Source organism: Nerophis ophidion, linkage group LG08, assembly GCF_033978795.1.
Source record: "Nerophis ophidion isolate RoL-2023_Sa linkage group LG08, RoL_Noph_v1.0, whole genome shotgun sequence".
Taxonomy (NCBI): domain Eukaryota; kingdom Metazoa; phylum Chordata; class Actinopteri; order Syngnathiformes; family Syngnathidae; genus Nerophis; species Nerophis ophidion.
In genome coordinates this window covers 72277933-72297333 of record NC_084618.1, presented here as the reverse complement: position 1 = coordinate 72297333, position 19401 = coordinate 72277933, and the positions used below count along the sequence as shown (strand labels likewise).

The window sequence follows — 19401 nt, the reverse complement described above, 5'->3', positions numbered from 1 at the left end:
TTTCTCTAAAATTTTCTTTCTGAAAGTTATAAGAAGCAAAGTAAAAAAACAAATGAATTTATTTAAACAAATGAAGACCAAATCTTTAAAATGTTTTCTTGGATTTTCAAATTCTATTTGAGTTTTTTCTCTCTTAGAATTGAAAATGTGGAGCAAAGCGAGACCAGCTTGCTAGTAAATAAATACAATTTTAAAAATAGAGGCAGCTCACTGGTAAGTGCTGCTATTTGAGCTATTTTTAGAACAGGCCAGCGGGCGACTCATCTGGTCCTTACGGGCGACCTGGTGCCCGCGGGCATCGCGTTGGTGACCCCTGAGTTAGACAAAGCATACTTTATAGGCTAAATGCCTATTGTTGTTGTTGTTTAATTAGGTTTATGTCAAACATGAATAGTTATTTGATATAGGAGGGGTTTTTTTTTCCCGAGGGAACTCTCCTGAAGGAATCAAAGTACTATCTGTCTGTCTGTCTTTCTATAAATATTTCACGTTTCTATTTTGCCCGATAAGGGGTAGGAAGAAGCAGAGCTTATTTAATCCCACCCCTTGTTAGCAATAATTATTTTTTCATTTCCTGTTCTCAATTTGTACCACAATATAAATCAATGAATAACAAATTCAACAGTTATAAATATAGAGCTAAGCAAGTTGTGGGGGATAGTGAGTGGACTAGTCAAAATAAACAATACACTTTCTGCTTTCCATCATGTTCATTCTTTTTTATATATATATTACCATTGAAATTGCAACATGTGTGCATTCATAAAATAATAAAAAATCTGTTGTTTACAACAGATCAAGTAAGATCGAGTAAGTTCTCAACAAAGTAGCAGCAATCTTTTTTTTTTAGCTTCTTTGCATACCACGTCACAATTTACAGAGCGATGACCTGCGTGGCGTCTGCATTCCTCACAAACATGAAGAGTTTTGGGTTGATATAAATATCAAACGTGTTCGATATTTACGATTGTCAGTCCAGATCCGTTTTGGAGCCAATCATCGGGACACCTCAGACCACATGACAATCTTGTAAGACATAAGATAATTGGGCGTTTGCTGTCTTCCTGTCGGAAAAGGGAACATGGGGACAAAATCAGCCCATTTGTCTTGAGATGTGTACGCCGCTTTATGATTAGCCCTGAATGTGTCGTTATCTTTTGGTTGAGCAGAAGGAGCGCATGGAGGAATTGGTCATCAACCCGCTCACCCAGCTGCTCCTCATGTTCGCGGGGCCTCACAAACTCATCCTGAAGCGTTTCGACAAGCTGCTGGACTACGACAACTGCAAAGAGCGTGCCGACCGCTTTAAGGACCGGCGGGTTCAGGACGAGCTGCAGGTGGCCCGCAGCAACTATGAGGCGCTCAACGCCCAACTTCTGGACGAGCTACCCAAGTTCCACGGCGCCGCAGAGGAGTTATTTACCGGCTGTGTGAAGGCCTTTGCTGAAGCCCAGAAGGACTTCATGAAGACGACCCTCGGGGAGCTGAAGCCTCTCCTTCAAGTTGTGAGTGCATCTTTTGCCTTCGGGTTTGCTAGAAACTTATTTTTGATGGCTTTCTTTGAATTTCCTCTAGTTTTCCCGCAAAGTCGGCACCGAGGGCAATTTGGTGGCACAGTTCCAAGAAGAGTACGGCCGTGTACTTCAACTCCTGCAGAGTTTCAGCTTCTGCCCTGACAACCTGCCCCCAAGCACAACCAACATCACCAACACCACCACCGCTGCCAAAAAACCCTTTGAGAAGAAAACCCTAGAGAAGCAGAGCTCAAAAAAGCAACTCCAAGGACCTGTAAGTTGGACAACCCTCCTTTTCAAACTCCTGGTACGAATCCTGGTCTGACCAAGCGTCTTTGTCTTCGACCCACCAGCCCAACTGCATCTTGCAGACTGATGAGCACCGCGCCGGACTGATGGCTCGCTTCGTCCATGAGAAACTCTTCCAGGCTGAGAGGAACTTCAACGCAGCCCAGGATTTGGATGTGTCCATCCTGGAGGGGGACCTTGTAGGGGTGATCAAGCAGCAGGACCCAATGGGTAGCAACAATCGCTGGCTGATTGACAACGGCGGTATGTAGCTTCTCAAAGAAGTGATGACAGAAGGATGATTTTTTTACACATTCCATGTTCTTTTCTTGCAGTCACTAAGGGCTTCGTGTACAGCTCCTTCCTCAAACCGTACAACCCGCGCAGGAGCCATTCGGACGTGTCCATCGAGAGCCAGTCGTCTAACGAGTCGGGCTACGGCGGCTCCTCACCCGTCTTCTCGCGGCAGAACAGCAACAGCACGCTGACTTTCAACCAGGAGACAGCAGCCGTCAGCTTTTCCACGACGCAGCCTCAGAGCCATTCGTCACCGCACCCGTCGCTGGAATCCACGCCTTCTCGAGTGCCTCCCCCCGACTCTGTGAACTCCTCGCCGCAAGATCCCTCGCACCGTCACAGAAACCCAGAGCATCCCTATCAGCGCTCGACCCGCCACAGGGACTCGTACGACGTCAGTCACGCCACGCCGAGCGACCAATCGGAGACGGACTCTTACTCCTCACACCGAAACAGCCGCTCGCAGCGACACAGCGACCAAGCCTACTCAAACTCAAACCGGCGGAGGAATGGCGAGAAGAAGCCGACGTACTCTCAAGACGACTTTAGTGAGCCGGAATCGGAGCAGGACAGCGAATCAGACGGACATCAGGTGAGATTTACTGTTTTGAATCACAAATGCTTTAAAATCCCAAAACAACAAAATTCATTTAAATCCTAATATGAAATGAAATACAATTGCAGCTAGAAAAAAAACGCTCACTAGCAGCTTATGCTACTTAGCTTCCTGCTGACTGTGTGTTTAAGGTTTGTTGTGTTGTATTTAGCCTCTAAACACATTTATAAAGCTATTTAGTTGCATTTGGAAGAAAATAACTCATATTAGCCTTCTTGTATTTTGAGTGTCAAACATGACTAAACAAAACAGTTAGTTTCTATGTTTCTGCTCGTGCTACTGATAAGCTAACTTTGCTTTCTTTGTAATCGGTTGTGTAGCATTTCGCATCTAAAAAGACACATATTTTCCACTTGTAATTAATTATAAGAAAATATAATATTGGCATTTAGTTTTTTTGAATAGGAAGAAGCATGATAAAAGTAGCGATGAATAGCGAGCTAGCTCTAACATATTAAGCTTAGTTAATTGGCTGATACTTAACAAACTAACAAAGTTCAAAAGGTTATGGGAAATAACTTTTTTGTTTTTGTGTATTTTGACCTGGCGAATGCTCACTAGCAGTGAATACTACATTCTGTTAACTAGTTAGCTGCTAACAGCTAATTTGCGGGTGTTTTTGATTGATTGATTGATTGATTGAAACTTTTATTAGTGGATTGCACAGTTCAGTACATATTCCGTACAATTGACCACTAAATGGTAACACCCGAATAAGTTTTTCAACTTGTTTAAAGTCGGGGTCCACGTTAATAAATTCATGGTAATGAATAAATGCATAAAAAGTTTCACATATCGTAATCATAAGAAAATCTATAATATTGACGTTTTGTTTTTGTAGTGAAAAGATATATGGAAAAAATAAAGTTCAAGCAGCTGATATGTAAACTAACAATACAAACTTACCGTTACTCATTAGTTAATGCGTGTTAGCGGTTCATGCTACATTACGCTAACTGTGTGTGTGTAAGGTTTGTTGTGGAACATTTAGCATCTTAGCACATTTCTAAAGCTATTAAGTAGTATTTGGGCGGGAAAAAAAATCCCCTTTTATTGACCTTTTTGCATTTTGTCTGACAAACATGACTAAGCCAAACCATAAGCTTTCGTAACTAGCTTGTTCTGTTTTTGTGTTTCTGCTCATGAAACCGATCTGCTAACTGTGCCTATAAAATACAATCGGTTGTGTGGCATTTAGCTTCTGTAAAAGTCACATATTTTTCACTCGTAATTAGGAGAAAAATATATAATACTAACCTTTTTGTTTTTTGATTAAGAAACATGACAACATTTGCGATTTAATCACCAACTAACTACAGCAACTTAGGCTTGTTCTGCTGTAGTCAATTGGACGATACATGAACAAATGATACAAACAAACAAATAAATAATAAAATTCAAAAAGTTAATCCTATAAATTGTTATTATACTTTTGTGTTCGTGTATTTTGACCTAGCGAATGTTCACTAGCAGTGAATACTATATTCTGCTAACTAGCTACCCGTAACTGCCTGTGTGCGGGTGTTTGTTCTGCATTTAGTATATACATTTAATTTTTTCTTGTATTTTTATATATCTGTATAATTTGCTGATACATGAACAAATGATATAAACTAACCAAGTTCAGAAAGCTATGAGAAATAATCATTGTACTTTTGTTTTTGCCGGCGAATGCTATAGCAGTGAATGCTACATTCCGTTAACTAGCTAGCTGCTAACAGCCTGTTTGCGGGTGCTTGTGCTGCATAAAGTGTCAGATGTATCTTATTCGAAATCATAAGAAAATCTACAATAATGATGTTTTGTTTTTGGAGTGAGATGAAATATAGTAAATCCCTGTTACATTTCAAACGGCTACTCATTAGCTGTTGTTCTTTAGCGGTTCATGCTACGTGGTACTGATCATATATATCATGGGTCGGCAACCCAAACTGTTGAAAGAGCCGTATTGAACCAAAAATACAAAAACAAATTTGTTTGGAGCCACAAAAAATTAAAGCCATATTACATACAGATAGCGTGTGTGTCATGAGATATAGATTGAATTAAGAGGACTTAAAGGAAACTAAATGAGCTCAAATATAGCTACAAATGAGCCATAATGATGCAATATGTACATATAGGTAGCCTAAATAGCATGTTAGCATCGATTAGCTTGCAGTCATGCAGGGACAAAATATGCCCGATTAGCATTCCACACAAGTCAATAACATCAACAAAACTCACCTTTGTGCATTCACGCTCAACATTAAAAGTTTGGTGGACAAAATGAGACCGAAAAAGAAGTGGCATAAAACACGTGCTAGAAAGTCGGAGAAAGTTGTACATGTAAACAAACCACGGTGAGTTCAAAGACCTCCAAAATTAGTAGGACAAAATGGCGCTCGCCAAATACTTGAATCAGTGAAGCATGTTTAATACAAACAGTGTGCTTTATAACAATTAGGGAGGTTTGTGTCATGTTTGTCCTCCTACAGCAGGGATTTGCGGCCCGAAGCTAATTGTTTACCAGCCCGCCACACATTCTGGAAATACTATTGCAAAAATAAAAAATAACATTAAAAATATTGGAATGAGGTGAAATCTATCGAGAAAAAGTTGCAATGTTGACACAAAGCTGCCATGCAGGCTGTTTTTTTTTTCCTTTTGTCTTTCTTTTTTTGATTTTTTTGCCATTGCTTAAAAAAAATAAATAATAATAATGCCAAAAAAATCCATGTTATAATGAATTATTTTCAAAGCTCCAATTAGTTCAAATATTTCACTTTAAAATGTTTTATGTGGTAAATTGTGTAGTTGCCATATAAAAACGAAGTTTTGTTTGACAAAATAGCATAAAACAAACAAAATAATAGTTTAAGCGTGAAATTGACAGATATATCTGAAGTTCATCTGGTAACGTAAGTGTTGAAAGTAAAAAAAAAACAACTAATAAAAATGTATCAATTTCTGAGTGGGGCACCTTTTGGATCTCAAATATATAAGAGGTATTTTATTTATCTTTTCACTGTGATTACTCAAAAATAATAAAGAATTAAAATCAATAGTGTTCTGCATTATTGATATTTTAGGGCTCTAATTACTAAATACTGCATATTTCAGTTTCACTATTAAAAAAACAAAGATGTTTTTGACAGAAAAGCTATAAAACCTTTTTTTTTTTTTCTTTTTTTTTTAAGTTGATATAGAGATTTACTGTAAGCGTAAAAGAAAATAATAATACAAATTTGACTTGTTTTTAACATTTTAATAACTGAGACCCTTTATGGTCCCCGGGATTCCTAAATGTCAAATACATTTTAAAAATCCATATATTTTGTTATGGTTTGAAAATGAAAAATATAAAATTGGCCCCTGCATGCTTTAATTTTTCCATGTGGCCCTCAGTGGAAAAATTTTGGACACCCGTGTCCCACAGAAACCATATTAAAACAAAAACTATATTTTTTCCCTTCATCTTGTTCCATTTTTCATACATTTTTGAAAAAGCTCCATAGACCCACTAGGGCGGCGCTAAAGAGCCACATGCGTGTCTAGAGACGCGGGTTGCTGACCCCCGGTATATACGCTTACTGTTTGCTCCTGTTCTTTTAGCATTAAGCATCTGCACAAATATAAATTAACCATGAAATTGTTGTCTTTTTGTGGGTTTTTTTTGTTTTTTTTTAGATCTACTTTGCCCTCTACTCCTTCAGTGCCCGCTGCGCTAATGAACTGAGCATTTCGGCTAACCAACGACTGCGCATACTAGAGTTCCAGGACGTGAACGGCAACAGTGAATGGTGGCTGGGCGAGGCGGAAGGACGGAGAGGTTACGTGCCTTCCAACTACATCCGCAAATCTGAGTACACCTGAGCAGGTTTAATCCCAAACTGCCACCTTCAGGTGACGAGCACACAGAACTAACTTTTTGGTCATGGAGTATTATCACCAGGGAGGGATTTGGCTGACTTTTCTCCTAAAAGTTGCGTTATATGCCTATATTTAAAAACTTATCGTATGTTTTTGTACTTGCAGCCCTCCTTTGTTTCTCTTGAAACCTAGTGAGATAAAAAAGAACAAGGAATTGAGTATTAGGTGTGAGGCAGGCAGGCACTTAGTCGTTTGAGGTGTCAAAGACATGGGTTGATTCGAATTAGATTTAAAGAGGAATGGCGTTTTTTTTTCTTTTCATTTCACCTATTATCCACAATCCGTATGTGAGACAAGAACACACGTCGTTCTTTTTTCTTAGTGTACGTACTAAACAGTGAAAAACTGCTAGCAAGAGGCAGCTAAGAATGCAAGTACAGAAATGGTGGGTCATCTATTCTGCCCTCTTAAAAAAACATCCAAAAACTGCCAACACTCCATTTACACGCTTGTTATTGTAGGAGCTAAAACCGAGGAGGTCCGTTCTGAATAAGATACGGTCCTGGAGCCTTATTTGTCAAAAAGTAGTCATCTTTCTTAAAGTTTCCCATTATTTGTGGTAGCACACACAAAACGTTGTTTCTTTTGTTGTTGTTTTTTTTTCATTATTATTACAATCAACCCAATGGAATAACACATAATAATACGATGATAATATATCATAATCCAATTCCAAACCAATCCAAGCCCAGCAACATTCCAAATTGCAACAAAAGAGCAATTGAGAAGACACACAAACATGACAGAAAAATCCAAAGGAGTCAAACAAAAAAGAAAATCACCAACAGTATCCATATTAATAAGATTTCAAACATAACAGTGATTAAAAAAACAAGGAAAATAAAGATAATTGTTATAATCACTCATTTACATTACAACTACAGTCGTTTATTTAAAAAAAATCAAAATGAACTATAGTGTAACAGACTTATTGCATCACAGCTCTTAAGCTAGACGACACATTGTATCCAATATTTACCATAAAGATAAAAATGTCCTATTTTAGGGTTTTAATAGTTAAAAGTAATTTAAATAATGGATCCCATATTCAAAGAAATTATTCATTATTATATAAACTAAATGCAGTTTTTCTACGGATGTCATCTCCATGGCTTGTGTATAATAGTCAATATGAGGTGGACTATCAACATCTATCCATTTTTTTAATATAACGTTTTTTGTTATGATGCATATCGACAGAAATGCACTTTTATTCTTACGTTACTGAATTGATGCAGATCACCAAGATCACTGGGTGTTGTTGACGAAAGTAACGTTTGTTGCTAGGCGCTCTGTGAAATCCATGTGGCCAGGAAAAAAGTTCCGGTCATGCTTAAAATAACCAATATCGCCGTATTTTTCAGACTATAAGTCGCAGTTGGCCAAACTATAAAAAAAACTGCGACTAATAGTCCGAAAAATACGGTGCATGCTATTATTTAAATATCTGTTATTATATTACATATACACTGTATGTATGTAAAACGTTGATAGAGGTTTTTTAGAGGGCTTCACAAGCGTAATAGATGACTTCCCATTACCTGTATTGTTAGCCGCCTCTTGCTTGCAGTTTTTCACTATTTAGAAGACACTTAAAATAGATGTGTTCTTGTCACACATAGAGATTGTGAATGGTGGGCAAAATAGAAACAAAAATGCAGTTCACCTTTAAAAGTTAATCGGTGCTAGCTTGATGACACTCTTTGACTTTTATTTTGATAGTGGCCTGAAAATATATCTATTTTTCTAATTGGAGTGACACTGTGAAATAAAAACCTGGAAAAACAGGGCAAACCTCCAGGTACTGTACATACTGTATGTAATGCTGTATATGGAATATTTGCTATGGCGCCCACTGTACAGTCATCCCAAGGTTTGATTAAAACAACAGCACTGCTGATTAGAAATACTCTGTTTCATGTATTGTGTTGGCTTGCATTTCTTTGTTACGTTTGTTATTTTTAATGACCAGTTGAATTGGGATCTTTTCAACATCTGAAACCTGACACTTGGTGTCCTTCTAACACTTAAAAATAATAAAGTAATCTCCGCCCAATGAAAAAAGCTTGTATCGCCAAGATTTTATTTTGATAAAATGAAAAACGAATCACTGGTTACTTATAGGAAAGCATTAACTTTTCTACATTTTTGGGATGAATTAATTACGGTGGTACATGCTTTTTATTTATTTTTTTATGTAAATAGTTCTGTTACTATAGTCATCTGGGCGAAAAAGAGGGTGATATTTGTGGGTTGGGGTTAAGAAACATGAAGACATGCTAGCATACATAATCATTGAAATATGCGCATAATTGGAAAAACTAAAAACAATCAGTGTTTAAAAAAAAAAAATTATGAATGACCGGGCGCTTCATAGAAAATTTTACTCGGAACGTAAAAATTTACAAATGAATAACAGTGGAAAATTTTTGTTTTCTACTGGCGCCGGGCTCAAAATAAAATGTTGCTTAGTCTGGTGTCGACTTTCATTCGAGATAGGATTTATGGCTCTTTGAAGGGATTCGGATGTTAAGGAGCCGTTCAAAAGATTAGCTCAGTATTATCGTATTTATTTAAACGTTTGTTTTTTTTACTCAAGGAAACAATCACTGGTAGCATTTATAGGATAATATGAAGTACTGAATAATTTAAAGGCCTATTGAAATGAGATTTTCTTATTCAAACGGGGATAGCAGGTCCATTCTATGTGTCGTACTTGATCATTTTGCGATGTTGCCATATTTTCGCTGAAAGGATTTTAGTAGAGAACATCCGCGATAAAGTTCGCAACTGGAGAAAAGCCCTGCCTCTACCGGAAGTCGCAGACGATGACGTCACATGTTGATGGCTCCTCACATATTCACATTGATTTTAATGGGAGCCTTCAACAAAAACAGCTATTGGGACCGAGAAAACGACAATTTCCCCATTAATTTGAGCGAGGATGAAAGATTTGTGTTTGAGGATATTGATAGCGACGGACTAGAAAAAACAAAACAAAAAAACGCACTTGCATTGAGAGCGATTCATATGTTTTTAGACACATTTACTAGGATCATTCTGGGAAACCCCTTATCTTTCTATTGTGTTGCAAGTGTTTTAGTGAGTTTAACAGTACCTGATAGTCGGAGGTGTACGTCCACGGCCGGGTGTTGACGTGCAGTGTCTCAGGGAAGTCGACGGCCGCTTTATGGGCGGCACAAGCTCAGCTGATATCCGGTAAGAAGCGACTTTTTAACCTCAATTTTCTCACCGAAACCTGCTGGTTGACATTCGGTTGGGATCCATGTTCGCTTGACTGCGCTCTGATCCATAGTAAAGTTTCACCTCCGTGAATTTTAAACAAGGAATCACCGTGTGTTTGTGTGGCTAAAGGCTAAAGCTTCCCAACTCCGTCTTTCTACTTTGACTACTCCAATATTAATTGAAAAAATTGCAAAAGATTCAGCAACACAGATGTCCAAAATACTGTGTAATTATGCTGCTAAAGCAGACGACTTTTAGCTGTGTGTGTGCGCAGCGCTCATATTCCTAACAGCCCGTAACGTCAAGGGTAAACGTCATCATTACGCGACGTTTTCAAGAAAAAATTCCCGGGAAATTTAAAAATGCAATTTAGTAAACTAAAAAGGCCGTATTGGCATGTGTTGCAATGTTAATATTTCATCATAGATATATAAACTATCAGACTGCGTGGTGGGTAGTAGTGGGTTTTAGTAGGCCTTTAAATGTACACAAATATTTTTTTTATTGGTGGAATTTATTCTGAAATATTGCATATAATTTGAAGTTGATGTTTTTATTGTAAATCTTAAGGTGGTCGCGGTGCCATATCCACATGCTTTGACAGTGATATCATTCATTTAAATATTCCCTCTTTGCGGCACATAAATAACTCGACAAGGCAATTCGGGAAGAATGCTCCAATGCTGAAGTTGAAATGCCGACAAAATGTAGTATGAATGTAACAGTTCGAGATGCCACCTCAGTAGAAGCATTTAAGTCTCACCTTAAAACTCATTTGTATACTCTAGCCTTTAAATAGACTCCCTTTTTAGACCAGTTGATCTGCCGTTTCTTTTCTTTTTCTTCTATGTCCCACTCTCCCTTGTGGAGGGGGTCCGGTCCGATCCGGTGGCCATGTACTGCTCGCCTGTGTATCGGCTGGGGACATCTCTGCGCTGCTGATCCGCCTCCGCTTGGGATGGTTTCCTGCTGGCTCCGCTGTGAACGGGACTCTCGCTGCTGTGTTGGATCCGCTTTGGACTGGACTCTCGCGACTGTGTTGGATCCATTGTGGATTGAACTTTCACAGTATCATGTTAGACCCGCTCGACATCCATTGCTTTCCTCCTCTCTAAGGTTCTCATAGTCATCATTGTCACAGACGTCCCACTGGGTCATTATTGTCACCGATGTCCCACTGGGTGTGAGTTTTCCTTGCCCTTATGCGGGCCTACCGAGGATGTCGTGGTGGTTTGTGCAGCCCTTTGAGACACTAGTGATTTAGGGCTATATAAGTAAACATTGATTGATTGATTGATTGATTGAATGTAAGATTAGTTTGAATGTGGGAATGGTTTGAATGATGAAAATCTGACGCTGAACTGGAACGCTAATGGAATGTAGGATGAATGTGGAAATTGTTTAAATGTCGAAATTGTTGAAAAACGCTAAAATGGTTTGAATGTTGGAATGGTTTTGAATGCTGAGTTTCGGAAAAAGCTTCAAAAACTTGAATGGTCTGAATGAGTTGAAAAGGGATGGTGTTGGAATTTTTCAAATCGGTCAAGAAATGTTGAAGTAGCATGTTGAATTGAGAAATGGGATTATGGAATTTGGGAAAACCGGGAATTTTTCCAGTTCAAAAATCAACTTAGTTTTTTTGTCCTAATTAAAAGGAGTGTTTTGATGCTGGAACGGTTGAAATGAGTTAGAAAATTTGCAACGGAGTAGTCGACAGAAATAAGGGTGGAAATAACGCTTTGGAAAACCAGGAATTCTGGGAAATACTGGAATTTTTGTTTTAACTTGGAAAAAGGGTACTTTGAATTTCCAGAATGTTGGTATGGATAGATTGAAAAATGTGGAAATGGTAGAAGCTTAAAAAGTGGCCAATTACTGTAATTTTCGGAGTATATGTCGCTCCGGAGTATAAGTCGCACCTGTCGAAAATGCATATTAAAGAAGGAAAAAATCATATATAAATCGCACTGGAGTATAAATCGGATTTTTGGGGGGAAATTTGTTTGATAAAAAACAACACCAAGAATAGACATTTGAAAGGCAATTTAAAATAAATAAAGAATAGTGAACAACAGGCTGAATAAGTGTACGTTATATGATGCATAAATAACCAACTGAGAAGGTGCCTGGTATGTTAACGTAACATATTATGGTAAGAGTCATTCAAATAACTATAACATATAGAACATGCTATACGTTTACCAAACAATCTGTCACTCCTAATCGCTAAATCCCATGAAATCTTATACGTCTAGTCTCTTATGTGAATGAGATAAATAATATTATTTGATATTTTACGATAATGTGTTAATAATTTCACACATAAGTCGCTCCTGAGTATAAGTCGCACCCCCGGCCGGCCAAACTATTAAAAAACTTCGACTTATAGTCCGAAAAATAAGGTAATTTTGAATCGGAAAACTTGGAAATCTGGGATTTTTTTTTTTTTTTTTTGTCAAGGGAAAGCCCACGATTGCCAAATAGGCTGAACAGTTTGAAGTTGGAACGGTTTGAATCGGGGGAAAAATGTGGAAGGTATAGCGCGCCAAAATCTGGAGAAGAAGAAGTTGAAAAAAGAATGAAAAATGTGTATAAAAAAGTGAAACTAGTGCAAAAATGAAGACAATACAAATGTTAATACAACATTGTACCCGGTGTGTGTGTACGCTAGAACTTATTCACATATCAGAACAATTGACCAGAAAAGTGTATTAAAAAAAAAAAAAAAATCCAAGTAAAAATAAAAATAAAAAAATTAAAATGCTATATTATCTTTGACCTTGACTCATTTTCTAGTCGAGTCGGGTGACGCTGTACTTTATTTGCACCTGCAAATAAATGGCCCACAAATAAATGGCCCTTAAAACTCATCTGTATACTCTAGCCTTTAAATAGACCTCCTTTTTAGACCAGTTGATCTGCCGCTTCTTTTCTTTCCCCTAACAAACGAAGGTTACAAACAAAAAGCACGCACGTGGGCGGAATAACAAACTAAGGGAGCTAGCACTGGAAGCTAGAAAAACAAAAAAGAACTTTAGCATGGAAGCTAGAGGATAGCAAACAGAAAAACTGGAAATAACTAATGGCTAACAAGAACAGCTTACCGCTACGACGACCAGGACAAAATGTAGCATGACAGGTAATATCTGAAAAGAATCACAGACACGACAAGAGCAACATATGGCAACGACAAGTCCGAATGACAATACAATGATCCAGCAATTGACACAACACAAAGCAGGTAGAAATAGGAGCGGGCTGATTGGCAACAGGTATGGCCAGGTGCCAATCAGCCGCAGCTGAGGAGGAACACAGCACTCAGGGAACAAGACGGGAAGCTCACAAAATAAGAGCACTAGACAGGAACTAAAGACAGGAGATACTAAACAAAGAGGAAAACACTAAAACATAGACAAACTGTCAGGGGAAAGCCTGACACGTGGGGTGGGAAGTTTTACTACCAGTTTTTCATTACAAGTTTGTAAACAATAGCGATAAACAACAAAATACTTTTTGATAGTAAAAGATTGATCGAACCACTATACTTGATGTCAGAATAATTGTGTCTTAAGTTATCACAAAAACTTTGTGTTACGTTGAGTTCAGCTCGCCCTGTGAGCAGACAAAAGCTGTCTTTGATCTTACCAAGCAGAAGGCTTGTAAAACTCCACTGTGTACGAAGGGAAGCAACATGAAGGCGTCAGTTTCTTCTATTGTAATCCACAGGAAGATTTTGTCTTGACCCGAGATCTACAAAGCGGAGACGAAGCAGGGCTTGACTCCCCTCCAGGCACCTTTTCTTTGAACTGTTTTGTATTCAAAGGCCGCGATGAGTTGGCGACTTGTCCAGGGTGTACGCCGCCTTCCACCCGATTGTAGCTGAGATAGGCACCAGCGACCCACGCGACCCCAAAGGGAATAAGGGGCAGAAAATTGGGGGATGGATATATTCATAGGCGATTGCTGTGTACGACCCCTCCCCCTTAGAAACAGCTGTTGCCATGTAATCAGGGAAAGTCCCAATAAAAGAGGATGCGTACAATCTTTCGTCAGAGCGTGGTGGAGACTACAAGAGTACAGCCCAGACGTTTCTCCTTAATTGAGCCAAATTTAATTCTGTCTCTGTTTAATTCCTTGCTTCTTTGTCTGTTTAATAGATGTCATCAGTGTTTGAACCTGACACTTGGTATCGTTACTGTTAATATTTCTATCGATCCGCCCACCTTTCTTACTATACTCTTACTATACTATACTAACGGCTCCAGCTCAGCCGGGTGGGGTGGGGCATGTTTGGGGGTGTGGTCAAGAGGGGAGGAGTTTATAGCTAGAATTCACCAAGTCAAGTATTTCATATGTATATATATATATATATATATATATATATATATATATATATATAGACGTATATAATAAATACTTGACTTTCAGTGAATTCTAGCTATGTATAAATCTATCTATCTATATATATATATATATATATATATATATATTTAAATAAGAGAAATACTTGAATTTCAGTGTTAATTTATTTACACATATACACACACACATAACACTCATCTACTCATTGTTGAGTTAAGGGTTGAATTGTCCATCCTTGTTCTATTCTCTGTCACTATTTTTCTAACCATGCTGAACACTCATTTTGATGATGCGTTGCTGTGTGGCACTCACAAAAGTGCTTTCATCAAATGCACTAGAGTCTGGAATCTTTCATCCCTCCCTAGCATGGCCCAAAACCGGTCAATCTTTGCTTCCTGAGGAAGATCTTCACTGCCAAGCAATTGGTTAATCCACTACTTCTTCCCGGAGGCTATCCAGGTCCAATCGGAGCTGCGGCTTGGAACTTACAAGCGTATTTCTTCATCTTACTCGTCATCGGCGTCGCCATGGCTGTATCTTCCTCATTCTTCTGCACTCTCTAAAAGCCGTAGGTGTTATTGTCACATATGCATGTACAGTAGACGGCAGTATTGTCCTGTTTAAGAGTGTCACAACATTGCTGTTTACGGCAGACAAACTGCTGTTGTTGTGTGTTGTTACCGCGCTGGGAGGACGTTAATGAAACTCCCTAACAATAAACCCACATAAGAAACCAATAACTCCTCCTCGATCATTCTACAGTTATAAAGTCATTGGGCAGGCTCTCTGTTTATATTGTGGGAAAGCGGACGTGAAAACAGGCTGTCGACACGTCACTCAGGTCCACATGGAGCTGGACGGGGCGTGGCTTCCACCTCTGCCTGAATTTCGGGAGATTTTCGGGAGAGGCGCTGAATTTCGGAAGTCTCCCGGAAAATCCGGGTGGGTTGGCAAGTATGGTTGCATGTTTAGCCGGTCCTCGTCCACCAGTGATAATGATACTTGCAAGAAACAGCGAGGAAAGCCACATGGACCGTGGCGAAAATAACTGACACTTGTTCTCTCAAACTCAAGAATAGCACCTGTAACATTAAGAGAGAAATAATATTGGCCAGCTTGGGAAAAAAAACCAATTCTCACTTATAAGCACTGTGAAAGGGCCAAGAATTGTTTAGTCTTTTTCTTTTAGGCAATAGTATTTTGTTGATTGGCATGGACTGGAGGTTCAAGGTAGTCCATGGTGCAAGTAAATAAAAGTAGGGTTAGATAAATGAAGCATGATCAATATGCCGAGCTAAAGGTTGATACAGCTGTCAAGGACCACATCACTTGGACATTTGAGTTTCTTTTCTCCGTCATTCTCCACCTACTCCGCCTGAATGCCACACCATGCCGTTTGCAGCACGACTCCTGCTTCTAATGAGCGTGGGCGTCCTCAGCGTCCAAGGAAACTTAATGACTGTAAGTATCTCAACCGCGTTTGCCAGACAATGGTTAAGCAATCATCTTGTTGTCAATTGTTACAGGCGGTGTTAAAAGGTAAGAACGGACACGTGCTTTTTGACACATGGGTGTAGAGTATATCTGATCTGTCTTCCTTTTTTTTTAAGGTGTAATGGATGGAATTAATTTGTTCAAGAGGATACCTGATAACCTCATTCACAGTAAGTATATTCTACTACTACAAACCCCAAAACCAATGAAGTTGGCACATTGTGTATTTCGTAAATAAAAACAATACAATGATTATCTAATCCTTTTCAACTTTTTTTTAAATTGAATTTTTGCAAATAAACATGAACTTGGAATTTAATGGCAGCAACACATTGCAAAAAAGTTGGCACAGGAACATTTGTACGACTGTGCTACATGGCCTTTAATTTTAACAACACTTTTCAGGTGGAATTCTTTCCCACTCTTGCTTGATGTACAAACCCCGTTTCCATATGAGTTGGGAAATTGTGTTAGATGTAAATATAAACGGACTACAATGATTTGCAAATCATTTTCAACCCATATTCAGTTGGATGCACTGCAAAGACAAGATATTTGATGTTCAAACTAATAAACTTGTTTTTTTTTTTTGCAAGTAATAATTAACTTAGAATTTCTTGGCAGCAACACGTGCCAAAGTAGTTGGGAAAGGGCATGTTCACCACTGTGTTACATCACCTTTTCTTTTTACAACACTCAATAAACTTTTGGGAACTGAGGAAACTAATTGTTGAAGCTTTGAAAATGGAATTCTTTCCCATTCTTGTTTTATGTAGAGATTCAGTCGTTCAACAGTCCGGGGTCTCCGCTGTCGTATTTTACGCTTAAAAATGCGCAACACGTTTTCGATGGGAGACAGGTCTGGACTGCAGGCGGGCCGGGAAAGTACCCGCACTCTTTTTTCGATGGGAGACAGGTCTGGACTGCAGGCGGGCCAGGAAAGTACCCGCACCCTTTTTTTTACAAAGCCACACTGTTGTAACACTTGTCTTGCTGAAATGATAACGTTTCTTGGATGACAACATATTTTGCTCCAAAACCTGTATGTACCTTTCAGCATTAATGGTGCCTTCACAGATGTGTAAGTTACCCATGCCTTGGGCACTAATACACCCCCATACCATCACAGATGCTGGCTTTTGAACTTTGCGCATATAACAATCTGGATGGTTCTTTCCCTCTTTTGTTCCGGAGGACACAACGTCCACAGTTTCAAAAAACAATTTAAAATGTGGACTCGTCAGACCACAACACTTTTCCAGCAAAGCAGGCGGCGTTTTGGGGTGTTGTAGATAATAACTTGCACTTACAGATGTAGCGACGAACCATACTTACTGACAGTGGTTTTCTGAAGTGTTCCTGAGTCCATGTGGTGATATCCTTTACACAGTGATGTCTTTTTTGATTCAGTACTGCCTGAGGGATCCAAGGTCCATAATACCATCGCTTACGTGCAGTGATTTTTCCAGATTCTCTGAAACTTTTGATGGTATTACAGACCGTAGGTGGTGAAATCCCTGAATTCCTTGCAGTAGCTCGTTGAGAATTGTTGTTCTTAAACTGTTGTAAAATTTGCTCACGCGGTTGTGGACCAAGTGGTGATCCTTGCCTCATCCTTGTTTGTGAATGACTGAGCATTTCATAAAAGCTGCTTCTATACCCAATCATGGCGCCCACCTGTTCCCAATTAGCCTGTTCACCGGCGGGATGTTCCAAATAAGTGTTTGATGAGCATTCCTCAACTTTCTCAATCTTTTTTGCCACTTGTGCCAGCTTTTTTGACACATGTTGCAGGCATCAAATTCCAAATGAGCTAATATTTGCAAAAAATAAACAAGTTTTCCAGTTCGAACGTTAAGTGTCTTGTATTTGCAGTCTATTCAATTGAATATACCGTATTTCCTTGAATTGCCGCAGGGCATATAGTATGCGCCTGCCTTGAATTACTGCCGGGTCAAACTCGCTTCGCAAAATAATTAGCGCATGCTTAGTGTTACCGCCTGGTCAAACTTGTGACGTCACAAGTGACACCTCCCCTCTCATCATTTTCAAAATGGAAGAGGCTGATTTCAATACCGGTAATTAGAAATCGCATAAAGGGAAGAAGATTAAGAGCTATTCAGTAGGATTTAAGGCCCAAGCTTACATCACACTCAAATTTTTACTGCATGCCTTTGGTAAGTGCCGGAGTGAGAAGAGGTTTTAAAATAATGAGCGCATGCTTACTTTTACCGCATGCCTTTGGTAAGCGCAGGTGTGAGAAGTGGTTTTAAATAAGCGCCCCGGCGGCAATTCAAAGAAATACGGTAGGTTGAAAAGGATTTGCAAATCATTGCATTCTGTTTTTATTTACCATTTACACAACGTGCCAACTTCACTGGTCTTGGGGTGTGTACTTTCTTTATCTCAATGGAATTAATTTTTTAATGTATTTAAAATATATGTATGTATTTTTCAGCATGCCTCAATAATGATTATGGGATAATACATAATTATGTTCAATGTTTTATGATTTATCCATCCATCCATTTTCTACCGCTTATTCCCTTTTGGGGTCGCGGGGGGCGCTGGCGCCTATCTCAGCTACAATCAGGCGGAAGGCGGGGTACACCCTGGACAAGTCGCCACCTCATCGCAGGGCCAACACAGATAGACAGACAACATTCACACTCACATTCACACACTAGGGCCAATTTAGTGTTGCCAATCAACCTATCCCCAGGTGCATGTCTTTGGAAGTGGGAGGAAGCCGGAGTACCCGGAGGGAACCCACGCATTCACGGGGAGAACATGCAAACTCCACACAGAAAGATCCCGAGCCTGGATTTGAACCCAGGACTGCAGGACCTTCGTATTGTGAGGCAGACGCACTAACCCCTCTGCCACCGTGAAGCGTTTTATGATTTAATTAATGAAAATAAAAATGATGGCCTTTTATTTATTCATTCCAAAACATAGATCTGTTTTTTGCCTTTTAACATTCTAATTTAATGTTTTAATTGTCATATATTTTAAGGAAATTGTTGGTCTTTATTCTGTATAATATTTGTTTTAATGTCTTTTACAAGCGGATCCTTGTCATCCAAACCCCTGCACAAATGGCAATTGCACTGAGTCCGGCAGGAACTTTCTGTGTTTGTGTGATATGCCTCACAAAGGCAAAACATGCACACAAAGTAAGTATAGCTACATCCCAACTTCTTTTTATTTGATTATTATGCTGTACGTGCGTCTTAATATTTTTTTCATATTCATCTCTCCGACTATTCAGCCAGAAATCTGTGCCACGGGATTGAGTGTGGTCACGGTGACTGTGTGCACCAGGACAAATTCCCCTTTTACGCCTGCAAGTGCTATGAGCCTTTCCGAGGCCCTGACTGCCAATCATGTGAGTACCTGACATTTACAATATGTGTTACATACACAACAACATCCATCCATCCATTTTCTACCGCCTATTCCCTGTTGGGGTCGCGGGGGGTGCTGGCGCCTATCTCAGCTACAATCGGGCGGAAGGCGGGGTACACCCTGGACAAGTCGCCACCTCATTGCAGGGCCAACACAGATAGGCAGACAACATTCACACTCACATTCACACACAAGGGCCAATCAACCTATCCCCAGGTGCATTTCTTTAAATCGAGAATCAGTTTGAATCGAGAATCGAATCGT

General features: G+C 39.3%; 2 protein-coding genes across 7 annotated transcripts in view; both read left to right on the top strand.

Annotated features, from left to right (window-relative positions):
- Window positions 1-8536, top strand: part of dnmbp (dynamin binding protein) — a 113029-nt gene extending 104493 nt beyond the window's left edge. For all 4 annotated transcript variants that reach the window (XM_061909625.1, XM_061909624.1, XM_061909626.1 and 1 more), the window contains 5 exons: window positions 1170-1505; window positions 1576-1788; window positions 1868-2066; window positions 2138-2691; window positions 6385-8536. In XM_061909625.1, coding sequence (XP_061765609.1) covers window positions 1170-1505; window positions 1576-1788; window positions 1868-2066; window positions 2138-2691; window positions 6385-6570 — 1488 coding nt within the window. In that variant the 3' untranslated portion in view covers window positions 6571-8536. The remainder of the gene's footprint in view (window positions 1-1169; window positions 1506-1575; window positions 1789-1867; window positions 2067-2137; window positions 2692-6384) is intronic.
- Window positions 8537-15518: 6982 nt separating this feature from the next.
- The window catches only part of LOC133558334 (hyaluronan-binding protein 2-like), a 34495-nt gene continuing 30612 nt past the window's right edge, over window positions 15519-19401 (top strand). Inside the window, exons 1-5 of one of the 3 annotated variants that reach the window (XM_061909622.1) lie at window positions 15524-15696; window positions 15762-15774; window positions 15846-15899; window positions 18798-18905; window positions 19001-19117. In XM_061909622.1, the coding sequence (XP_061765606.1) occupies window positions 15625-15696; window positions 15762-15774; window positions 15846-15899; window positions 18798-18905; window positions 19001-19117 (364 nt within the window). In that variant the 5' untranslated portion in view covers window positions 15524-15624. Of the gene's footprint in view, window positions 15775-15845; window positions 15900-18797; window positions 18906-19000; window positions 19118-19401 lie in introns of all 3 variants that reach the window. The other 2 variants (XM_061909623.1, XM_061909621.1) reach the window with 2 other exon arrangements.